The following is a 10970-nucleotide window of genomic DNA, read 5'->3' as shown; positions in this document are numbered from 1 at the left end:
TGATGTTGGAAGGAATTGTTTTGTTTCATTTAACTCAAAAATGTCTTTGATTTAATCCAATTTGATAATTCCAATGAAGAACAGCGATTGTGTTCGGAGAATCAGTCTGGGGTCGAATTTCATGCACGTCCGCGTGTTCCGTGCCACGCGAACGTAAAACCCCGTCCGCCGCACTCCGGGGATCCATTGGGGGGCGGCTGAGTCCCGCAACATAACTAATAACTGATAATCCGGAGTCGGGAACGAATCGGGGCGTGTCCCACACCATATTGACCGTGAAAAGATTCCCAATCCGATAAGTTCGGCGGGAGTTGTGCCGCGAAAATGGATTTTCAACCGTCCAGTCCGGTTACCATTATGTCTTCATTAACTGGCCCGGTTCACGCCACAAGAAAATCTAAATTGCCGGAGATTATTCCATAGTTTTTTTGCCCTTTTGTTTTTGCTCTGATACAAATTGATATACATAGTGTATGAAAAAGTGTTTAGTTGTGACAGTTAATTTATTTGCCAGAGTAATTTGATTAAATGTCCCACATAAAATGGGCCTAATGCGTCATCTTCATTATCTAATTTTAATGTTTTTGTCGTGTCAACGTGGAATTTTAAAACAGCCGTGCTTATCGCAGCACATTGTCAGTGACACGACCCAGTCTAATAATAAAAATCAATATTAATTGCATTGTCCTCATGTAACTTCCATAATTTCTGAACTGTAACGAAATGGAAGATTATAAAAACTCCATCGGCGTCACGTAACTCGCTATAAATATTATCTTTTACGGAGCACGGTTTATGATGGACCAGTTAATGAAGGCATCGCGGGCCTAATTAGAACTGGGAGTGGGAGTTCGTTTGCGCTTTTGTCTGCCAACGACAACATTTTTTTGTCCATCTAATGAACAATGGTGATGTCGAACGTAACATTTATTAAATATTTCAATTCATTTCATTAAAATTGATAAATAATTTACATTATTTAAGGTAAATATAAAAAATATTAATGGTTGGACTAAATATAATATAATATAATATAATATAATATAATATAATATAATATGATATGATATGATATGATATAATATAATATAATATGATATGATATGATATGATATGATATGATATGATATGATATTGATATTGATATGATATGATATGATATGATATGATATGATATGATATGATATGATATGATATGATATGATATGATATGATATGATATGATATGATATGATATGATATGATATGATATGATATGATATGATATGATATGATATGATATGATATGATATAATATAATATAATATAATATAATATAATATAATATAATATAATATAATATAATATAATATAATATAATATAATATAATATAATATAATATAATATAATATAATATAATATAATATAATATAATATAATATAATATAATATAATATAATATAATATAATATAATATAATATAATATAATATAATATAATATAATATAATATAATATAATATAATATAATATAATATAATATAATATAATATAATATAATATAATATAATATAATATAATATAATATAATATAATATAATATAATATAATATAATATAATATAATATAATATAATATAATATAATATAATATAATATAATATAATATAATATAATATAATATAATATAATATAATATAATATAATATAATATAATATAATATAATATAATATAATATAATATAATATAATATAATATAATATAATATAATATAATATAATATAATATAATATAATATAATATAATATAATATAATATAATATAATATAATATAATATAATATAATATAATATAATATAATATAATATAAATCAGAAGTATGTTACGCCCTCTTCATTGGACTTATAGAACTCGACATATATAATTACAGATTCCCTTTTATATATAACGGAGTACAATGTTAAACAATTTTTTTTTTTCACACCCCTTAACAATTTTCTATAGGCGCTTAAGAACCTTATGTTTTTTAAGTATATCGTGACAGTCTTCTTTTTTTATTTCATTCATCATCAAAGTAATCGTAAAAATACTAATTTTTTAATTCGAGTATAAATAGACAAATTGGTAATTAGTTTAATTAAACTAATCAAATCGAATAATTATTTGATTTCAGAACCAATCATTCTGGGGTTATAATAATTATAAACTATTTATTAATATTAATATAAAAAAATATTTTCGTATGAAGAGGTCCATGAATCCACCAATCCAGAATTCATACAGATATTATTGATAACTTCAACTTAATTTAGTTTTAATATTATACAAAGCAAAATGTTTTTTTTGTCAATCAGTTTAAACATTTGGCAAAAAAAATATAACAATTTTTCTCTGGTTTAGCCGTAAATTTTAAATATATGTGACTTATAAATGTTGTCATATGAAAACAATACTCTCCTATAAAATTTTTGTAAAAAAAAACCTAAATATACACTAACCAAGAGTCAAATTGATTTAAAAAAGTATTTTAGTGAATGAAGACTCCCATTAGTAGTGAGCCACTACGGAGCAAACATTTACTATTTCTGTCGTTCAGTAATGTTTCTCCCACGGTTCAGACGAGTCAGCCGTGTTTCTTTTTTCCCTTTATTACACATGATCAACCTTTTTAATTCCACCATGATTCTTCTTTTCTATATATTTCTTTTAATATATTATATGTAACGAAATATGAAATATTTCTTAATTAGTGTATTTCTAAATCGTCCATTTCGTGGGCGTTTTAACACACTAGCATTATATCAATCCAATCAGGTAAATTTTAACAATTCATTTCCAATGAATTCTTAATTTGATAAACATATATTTTACGTAAGAGGAAAATAAAACGCCCAAAGTACTAAAGAACTATTTATTAACAACTAATAATTCTTAAACAGCTTCTCCACATATTTAACAATGTCTGAAACGTGCACCTGTTCTTTTAAAGTTGTGTCTCTACTTCTTAAAAATGCAATACCATCCTTTAAAGTGCTGTCAGTCAAAACTACATTATAAGGTACACCCATTTGATCAAACTGTTGATATAAGCTTGATATTTTTTGTCTGTAACTACTTGGTATGTATAAAGTGGACACATGGTTGTCCCTTAACTGTCTACACAAATATAAAGCCAAGTCTTTTAGCTCAGCAACACCAGCAGCTTCTAAAATAACAATAAAAGTCAAACAATTTAATTAAAAATTAAATATGAAATAATACTGGCAGAATCAATAGCGAAACTGATTTTGTATGGTGCAAGTTTTCGATGGAAGTGCAGCATGGGTCTAGGTTTCCCTTGAAACTTCGGTTCGTCGTATGCGTCACATACTGTATTTACCATCATTTCTATCAGATTTGCTTTACTGATTATACAATCTGGAACTACAGTATTTCTTCCGTCCTTAAACTTAATAAATAATAGTATTAATTACATAAAAATAAAAAAAAAAAATTACCTGTATTGACTTATTGGACATTTTTTTTAACGTTAATGTCTCTAAGACTTGTTTACCCCAATTGTACTTAGACAGTATATCAACACTTTGACATTCATCTGCATTCCTCAAATCTGAGAATGAGTATCTACCAGGATCAGCTGAAAACTTTCTCCACCACATTCTTCTTTGCCTTTGGAAATTATGGAAAAACTGTGTGGAATCTTTAGGTGATACATAGAAATTACTGGTCATACCATAATTGTCCATCATTACAAAGTGTTTTTTGAAATTTGGTTCATTTGCAAAGTCTGTCAAATTTCTAAATTTTTTATTAGTATTTTTCTCTTCGAGTTTTATTTCAGCAACACCAAAAGGAAGTTTCTCAGAACACAAACTACTGACAAACTCTAAAGAATCTTCATAAATTTCCCCACTTAATACAACAGTTACATCTTTGTTGATAACAATACTTTTAGTCCATTCTTTTCTTAAATTTTCCAAAAGTAATGCAGCAGTGGGTTGTATAGAAAATTGATCACAGCCATAATGCACATTATTTAATTGTTTAAAGAAGCCATGTTTAATACACATTTCAATTATTTTATTAAACGACATTATTACATTCCCTCTTTTTCATGCAAAGGATTTTCTCTGGCATTTAATGGTATATTTCCTGGAGGAGCTACAAAATAATCCTCTTCAGTTAAAACTGCGTTTTTGAGTACTTCTTTTTTGCAGTTCCCTTCTGTAACTGTGTCTTCCCTGACTCTTAAAGGTCTAAAATAAGAAAATAATAAAATATATGAGAAATACAAGTTATGTACTCACTTGTCTTCAAGTACGGTTATTAATGGATCTATTCCTTCAGTGTTGACTTGTTGTATTTGATCAGCAAATTCAATGGCAGCTTCAAGTGTTTCAATACCTTGTCTATTAGCGCAATTTACTAAAGACAAGCGTTCTAGATGGATTATTGTATCTGCATTAATTTTAGTTCTTGGTGGCAGTTTTTTCAGGTCAATTACAGACTTTATAGGGTTTCGAGGAACCAGTTCTAACAAATCTCTACTTGTCAATCGTTTCTGTGAACAATAAAAACGACGAAAGGAACGAAAAAATATTGGTCTTATCTTGTTCATGACAAGTTGTATGTTATGATTGTTTTTGTTAAAACTTCGATTTTTTGGGTACTTATCTTTTGTTCTAACTAGACATAACCTAAAAATAATTTGGCATGTTTCTAACAGCTATTGGTTATAATTTTCATAAGTGACACATTTACATCAGAAAGAAACAAATGTTAATAAATGTATAAACCAGTTTACTTATATTATACACACATATATACATATATTTTATTTTAACTGTGAAATTTTTATATATATTTATATTTTATTAAAACCTACTAACTTCACGGTAGTTTACCCGAAAAATTCGTTTAAAATATTTTGATCAATTTGAATAGTAAACCATGAAAAATAATGAAGATAGTATTTATCAATTAATTACAGATTTGTGTTTAAAATTTACTGCCCATAAAGATGTTAAAAAAATAAGAACAAAATGTTATGAAATAATTTTAGGCAAAAAATATCCCCAATTAAGTGGTAATTTATTACAAATTCCAGATTATACAATGTACTTCATATAATTTTTTCTTTAGATAACGAAGTATTAAGGAAAGACCCTATGATTGACTTAATATGGTGGAAAATGATGTTGGTGGAAAATAGACTTCCTGACTGGGCCCGAGACTTGTCTAATGCTGTAGATGTTGCCCAAGAGGCCTATGGGGAAAATCAATACGACTTCAAACACATTTTAGAATTTTTATTGACTTTAAAAAGGGAACCAATTGGTGACAGCCATAAACTGGTAATTCGCTCTTCATTTATTTGAAAGTAAGCTTATTAAATTATTTTTAGGATTTGTGGGCTTTACCAGACATATTAGAGGATTTAAATTTTATGAAGCAATTTGAACTTCCACAAAGTCTCAAAGTGGAATGGGAAAAAAACCAAGAGTACACTTTGATGAAGAATCATATTTTTATTACTTGTGGCAGTAAACGTTCAGTCAGGCTTCCAACAACAGTAAATAGTGGTACCACCATAGAAACAGACCCAGATATGATACATCAACAAAATCCTCCAAGTATAGATTTAAGTTTTAGTAAAACATTAATTGATGAGGGATACATTTCACCAGAAGAAAGTATTAAATTAAATTTGTTAAATACACTTAAATTAATAATTGTTTACAGATATTTGGAAATTGGCCACAACATTACCAGTTTATAAAAGAAGAACTTGGGAGGCATTAGGTATATTAGAGCCTGAAAAGGAATTACCATTTTTGTCTGAATTGGGAGATCTCCAGTCCTTGTGGATAGACAATTTACCTTTCTTATATTATTCTGATAAAACCAGACATGAAAATGTTTTAAAATACACCATGAAAACTAAAAGAACGTTTATTAAAGATGTAAAGTATTTATTAGGTAAAATATCTTTCCGATTACTGGATAAAGTGTGTAATATTTTTGTTTTGTTAGTTGGAATGTCCTCTGATTCATTTTGCGTGAACAAAAACGGGGAATTCTACATAATGCCATCAATATCTATAGAAGGAATAACTCCTATGTCGTTACAAACATACTGTCAGGACCTGCTGTTTGCTGGCACCTGCTACAAAGCCTTGTCTAATTTAAGCACTCCTAATCCTGCCACTGGGAAATACGAATTTCAAGGATATATAATTACTGTAAGTATATTTGTTTATAAAATATTGTAATTGAATTTCGTAAATTTGTAGGAGTTCTATAAGAGTATAGGCAGGTATTTACAATTCTACAATACTGCAATAATGGGCATACCAGATGATATTGCAATATTAATGCTACATGATAGAACACATATTGTCAGGACTCAAATTATAACTCTAGCTTCGATATGTAAAATTGGTCCTTTTGCTGAAGATACATTCATACCCCATGGGGTTGCTTTGCTGAATTATCTGTATAAAACAGTTCTCGCTATCAGTGATAGAAATGTTCTAATGGTTCTATATTCCATACTTTATCCTTGTTGTCAAGTTTATTTTAAGTAAGATTTAATCATTAGAATTATATTAGTTTTGTATTAATGTGTATATTAATTTTTAGTCGTTTTTTAAGTCAGTGGATACTTGAAGGTATAATCAATGATCCTTATGGAGAGTTCTTTATTCAAGTAAATGTTAAATATCTTCCCACTAGAGGTAGAACCTATTGGACCAGAAGTGTCTCATTCAGAGATGACATTGTGCCTGACTTTCTAACAGATTTTAAGGATGACATCTTTTACTGTGGTAAACTTATGAATCTTCTGAAGCTATGTGATCAAGACGTAAGCATTCTCTTCTCAAAAAATATGTGCAACTAATTTTCTAGTTTTTTAGAGTAAACTATGTGTATATTTATCAGGCAATAAACCGCCTATAATCACATGTTGTTTGACATGTGAACATTTAGCTGAACTGAAACAAAGCACCATGAATTATTACTTAGAAGTTTGCTCTGACTGCGGCGGAATATTTGATTTGGAGGAATATCTAGACAGATGTGAAGGACCTGATCCCGTCCTGTTGAATCTCATAGCCAAAAAAAGGAGTGTTACTCTTAAAAAACTCGAACGTAATTCTTACATATCTTTATATTATATTTACATCATCATTCACTAGTTGTTCACCTTACTAATTCATTGAAGGTTTATAGAAAACTAAAAAGGACAATCTGAAATTTTAGTTACAATTTTATCATGATATACGTTCTTAAAAAATATTATCAATTCATTTTTCAAATGGAACTCAAATATTAAATCATTTTTAAGTTCTAAGTAAAATTTTCGGTTGACTAAAATGTCTGAATTACCAAATTTTTTAATGAAGAAAAGTTTATTAACAAAAAAGTATTTTATCAAGAGCTATTCCAAAATATTCAACTAGCTGTTTGATATTCACGTTTATTTATGACAGCTCATATAGAAAATATTTTATAAAAATGGATAATATTACCGCTAGAGCAGCAACTCAAAATTTTAGATCGACCTTTTAGTTCCTGCACTTCTAATGAATCACTTCTCTTAACTGTATATTTATGAATAAGCCATTCAAAATCTTCCAGAGATAACAAAAAAAAGAAAATTTATTTAAAATAATTTAAAATTAACTGTAAAATTTCCTGACAATTTACTTAGTTAGCTTAACGCTGGTTCCCTTAATTTATTAATGTAATATTTCAGTCGAAAGAAAAAGGACCGACATGATCGTGAACGAAAAACAACAAGAGGAATTCCAAATGTTAAAAGAACAATATGACATTGCACTAGAAATGAAACAATTGCATGTGGCTAAAGAAGTTGAAAGAGAAATGAAAATGTTACAAAAAAACGCTTCCTTAGAACAGAAACGTCAAGATCTAATCGATAAAGAATCCACTAAACTTATAGAATATTACTCGAATTTGTGCGCCGATTCTGAACTAAAACTGCAGAAGATGGCGAACAATAACAAAGCTTTAAAAGCTATTTTGATTGAAGGAGAGCTTGATAAAGTCTCCGTAACCAGTGATGAAATAAAAGTGGTGAAGATCGCCTCCAATTTCACCATAAATGACTCAGAATCTAACTTAACATTTTCGGTTAAAGATACTTCAGTTGTCAATGAGAAGCCAGAGGTAGATATACAAAAGAAAACCTCAACTGTGAATAAAGATTTGGATGAGTTAAACGCGAATAAAATTGTCGATGCTACGACTAGTCCCAAAAGCGATAAGGAAAGGTACGACGAAAGCATACACAAAACAATTAATATTTTGGAAGTGGCAAAAAATATAAAGAAGAAGGTAATGACGGAAGAAATGGGTTTAATAAATAATGAACCACTGAAAAAAAGTCCTCTATTGACTCCGCAAATGATGGAAGCAAGACGCAACAAAGTGAAAATTTTATCGGCAGAGTTTGGTATTGATATTCGAACAGAAGACGTTGTAAAATCTAGACCTATGACAAGCTTGCAGATCAACAGAAATAAAATGATGATGACATCGCCTAATTGCTATGGAATGCAGTACAACGATAACGAGGACCAAGCTAATAAAAATATACCGGAGAGCAAGATTGATGTGATGAAGAAGTCTAAGTCTTTAACGCTGGACTTGCAAAAATCGAAAGAAACGGAAAAACCGACGCCGATGTCGGTGGATTCAACTCCATTAAGTGATGTGATACCTGCAAGCGGCCTGCACACTCCGGCAAGTACAATACTGGATAGTATTCCGACAACATCTGAAACTAGACAAACCGATGACGGAGGTTTCGACTTCAGTGTGGAACCGGAGATTAAGTTGCCCACAGTTGAGATTACGACGAGGTCGTTCTCCAAACTAATCACCAAACAGGAGGCCGCAAACATTTTCACCAATTGCACCAAAATATTTATAATTGACAGTATCATGGAACCGCTGAAAGCGCAAACCAAGCTTGCGAACAGCGAACTGATGAAATTGTTCATTGAAAAACTACAATTTTTGAACCACCTCAATACCTTGCGCAATTATTTTTTCATGCAGGATGGCGAATTTGGTAGAAATATGACCGAAAACCTGTTTGAAAAGTTGTATGAAGTAAGTGCACAACCGGAAGACTTAAATTGTAGGCTGTTGCACAATGTGGCGTTCGGAGTTTTAGATTTCTTCAAAACGAAATCAAAAAATGCTTCGGGATTGTCCTTTAAAATTAACAACTTACCTAAAGGTTCCGATTTGAGCAATCCAGACGTACTAGATTGTTTGTCTTTAACCTACAAAATGGAATGGCCTATGAACATTCTCCTTCCATCGGACATAATTGCTAGATACGACGAGCTTTTCAGATTTTTGATGAAGTTGAAACGTCTTGATTGGGTTTTGAAGAAATCCTTCATGGTAAGTGTTCTAGTCAGCGTTTGGTAATGATTAATGCGTTGTTTTTAGGACTTAAAAGTTATGATAAAAAGTAACAAAGCCAAACCTTTAACCACTTCCCCACATTTCAGAAAAGTGGAATGTTACAGACACATCATGATGCACGTTGTCCAGTGCATTCAAAATTACATAGTCGGCATTGTATTGCAAAACGCATGGACAAACATTAAGAAGGATTTGTGCGAGGCAAAAAACATCGATGACTTGTATCATTTTCACATGCATTACATCAAAAATATCCTGCACAAGTGCTTCTTGTCTCAGAAAACAAGTCCGTTTAAGGATATTATTCGGAAAATTTTTATTGTTATTTTCAAATTCAACAATCATATACAGCCAAAAAATTGGAAATGTGTAGATCACGTCTACGTTCATTCGTCATTTGTCAAAATAGAAATTATATTTAATAACTTCATCGCGTTAGTTCAGTATTTTATCAAAGTGTTAAAGAAAGTGACTAAAACGGGTTATCATCCTCAACTTTTACAATTTATATATTTATTGGATCTATATGAGTATTTTAGTAAGAGTAAAACATAATTTTTTTTTATATTTTTTAATTATTTATATTTCGCTCTGTAAAAAATAAAATCAAGTTTATATTTGAAAAATTTTACTACATTAGACCATTAGTATTTTATCAAAGTGTTACAAAATGCGACTAACAGAAGTTATCCTCCTCAACTTTTACAATTTATATATTTACTGGATCTTTATGAATAGAATATAACATCTCAATTACTTTTATGAGATTCATTATTGTTGTTTATATTATTATTATTATTATTATTTTACTATTTAAAAATAAAGGTATTTAACTTGTATGTAGTTTTATTGAAGAACATAAATATAATAAACAAATTTAATTCCTAAAATAATCAGTACAATCAATGTTCTCTTAATAAAGAATAGTTAAAATAGACTAACTTAAATATAGTTAAAATATTCTTTTCATTTTTACCAATGGTTTGAAAAAATGGCATATTATTGATTTACACAATTTATAATTATATTTATTAGATCTTCTAAATATTTTAGTAAGTTTAATCAACTCAATTACTTTTATAAGCTAAATTTTGTTTATTACTTTTTTATTGTAATTTAATTATTTAAAAATAAAACTAATTAGCTTACATTAAATTTTATTGTTAAAAACTGGTTAAATATATGGTAAATAATTATTATCTTAAATAATAATTACAAAGATGGACATTAAATGTGGATAACTTGTGTTGGATAATCTAATCTGGTAAGTATAGATAAAATATTTGATTCGTTATATCTATAAAGTTTGATAAAATTATCAATAAACGTTAATTTGGCTTAAAATAAAATGTCTAATTTATATAATTTCTAATTTTGTAATTTATTGACGTATGATGTTTATTGAATTTTCAAAATATAGAAAAAAATAAAATACTTTAATTACTTTTATTAAGATAGATTATTTATTACTATTATTATTATTTTTATTTATTGTTATTTTACTGTTTAAAATAAAAGTATGTAGC

General features: G+C 28.8%; 3 protein-coding genes across 5 annotated transcripts; 1 reads left to right on the top strand and 2 right to left on the bottom strand.

The window, feature by feature from the left end:
- Positions 1-2876: 2876 nt before the first annotated feature.
- Positions 2877-4073, bottom strand: LOC109608628 (DNA polymerase subunit gamma-2, mitochondrial). Of its 2 annotated transcripts, none has more exons than XM_020025137.2 (3): positions 3477-4073; positions 3241-3427; positions 2877-3184 (listed from the first exon to the last, which is right to left on the bottom strand). In XM_020025137.2, the coding sequence occupies exons 1-3, from the start codon at positions 4071-4073 to the stop codon at positions 2901-2903; spliced, it is 1068 nt and encodes a 355-aa protein (XP_019880696.2). In that variant the 3' UTR covers positions 2877-2900. The 2 variants fall into 2 exon arrangements, with proteins under 2 accessions (XP_019880696.2, XP_049817230.1); XM_049961273.1 differs by having other exon boundaries at positions 3241-3421.
- Positions 4003-4840, bottom strand: LOC109608639 (glutamyl-tRNA(Gln) amidotransferase subunit C, mitochondrial). The gene is made up of 2 exons (XM_020025148.2): positions 4287-4840; positions 4003-4235 (listed from the first exon to the last, which is right to left on the bottom strand). The coding sequence occupies exons 1-2, from the start codon at positions 4595-4597 to the stop codon at positions 4076-4078; spliced, it is 471 nt and encodes a 156-aa protein (XP_019880707.1). The 5' UTR covers positions 4598-4840; the 3' UTR covers positions 4003-4075.
- Positions 4841-4922: 82 nt separating this feature from the next.
- Positions 4923-10281, top strand: LOC109608350 (gamma-tubulin complex component 6). 2 transcript variants are annotated; one of them, XM_020024776.2, is made up of 10 exons: positions 4923-5065; positions 5122-5333; positions 5384-5672; positions 5722-5958; positions 6013-6221; positions 6273-6562; positions 6622-6844; positions 6897-7131; positions 7739-9420; positions 9469-10281. In XM_020024776.2, exons 1-10 carry the CDS (start codon positions 4930-4932, stop codon positions 9997-9999), a joined length of 4044 nt encoding a protein of 1347 aa, XP_019880335.2. In that variant the 5' UTR covers positions 4923-4929; the 3' UTR covers positions 10000-10281. The 2 variants fall into 2 exon arrangements, with proteins under 2 accessions (XP_019880335.2, XP_049817248.1); XM_049961291.1 differs by lacking the exon at positions 9469-10281 and having other exon boundaries at positions 7739-9120; positions 9185-9390.
- Positions 10282-10970: the final 689 nt, after the last annotated feature.

This window comes from Aethina tumida, chromosome 1 (genome assembly GCF_024364675.1).
Source record: "Aethina tumida isolate Nest 87 chromosome 1, icAetTumi1.1, whole genome shotgun sequence".
In the NCBI taxonomy this organism is placed as follows: domain Eukaryota; kingdom Metazoa; phylum Arthropoda; class Insecta; order Coleoptera; family Nitidulidae; genus Aethina; species Aethina tumida.
Note: the sequence above shows the minus strand (reverse complement) of the source record. Positions and strands in the feature narration are given on the sequence as shown.

Excerpts from the sequence above, each read along its gene's own strand:
- LOC109608628 (XM_020025137.2), bottom strand. The coding sequence starts at position 4,073 with ATGTCGTTTAATAAAATAATTGAAATGTGTATTAAACATGGCTTCTTT. Across the intron at positions 3,428-3,476 it reads TGTCCAATAAGTCAATACAG|TTTAAGGACGGAAGAAATAC; the intron begins GTAATTTTTTTT and ends TTATTTATTAAG. Across the intron at positions 3,185-3,240 it reads TTTCGCTATTGATTCTGCCA|AAGCTGCTGGTGTTGCTGAG; the intron begins GTATTATTTCAT and ends TTGTTATTTTAG.
- LOC109608350 (XM_020024776.2), top strand. The coding sequence starts at position 4,930 with ATGAAAAATAATGAAGATAGTATTTATCAATTAATTACAGATTTGTGT. Across the intron at positions 5,673-5,721 it reads ATACATTTCACCAGAAGAAA|ATATTTGGAAATTGGCCACA; the intron begins GTATTAAATTAA and ends AATTGTTTACAG. Across the intron at positions 5,959-6,012 it reads AGATGTAAAGTATTTATTAG|TTGGAATGTCCTCTGATTCA; the intron begins GTAAAATATCTT and ends TTGTTTTGTTAG.
- LOC109608639 (XM_020025148.2), bottom strand. The coding sequence starts at position 4,597 with ATGAACAAGATAAGACCAATATTTTTTCGTTCCTTTCGTCGTTTTTAT. Across the intron at positions 4,236-4,286 it reads ATAACCGTACTTGAAGACAA|ACCTTTAAGAGTCAGGGAAG; the intron begins GTGAGTACATAA and ends TTCTTATTTTAG.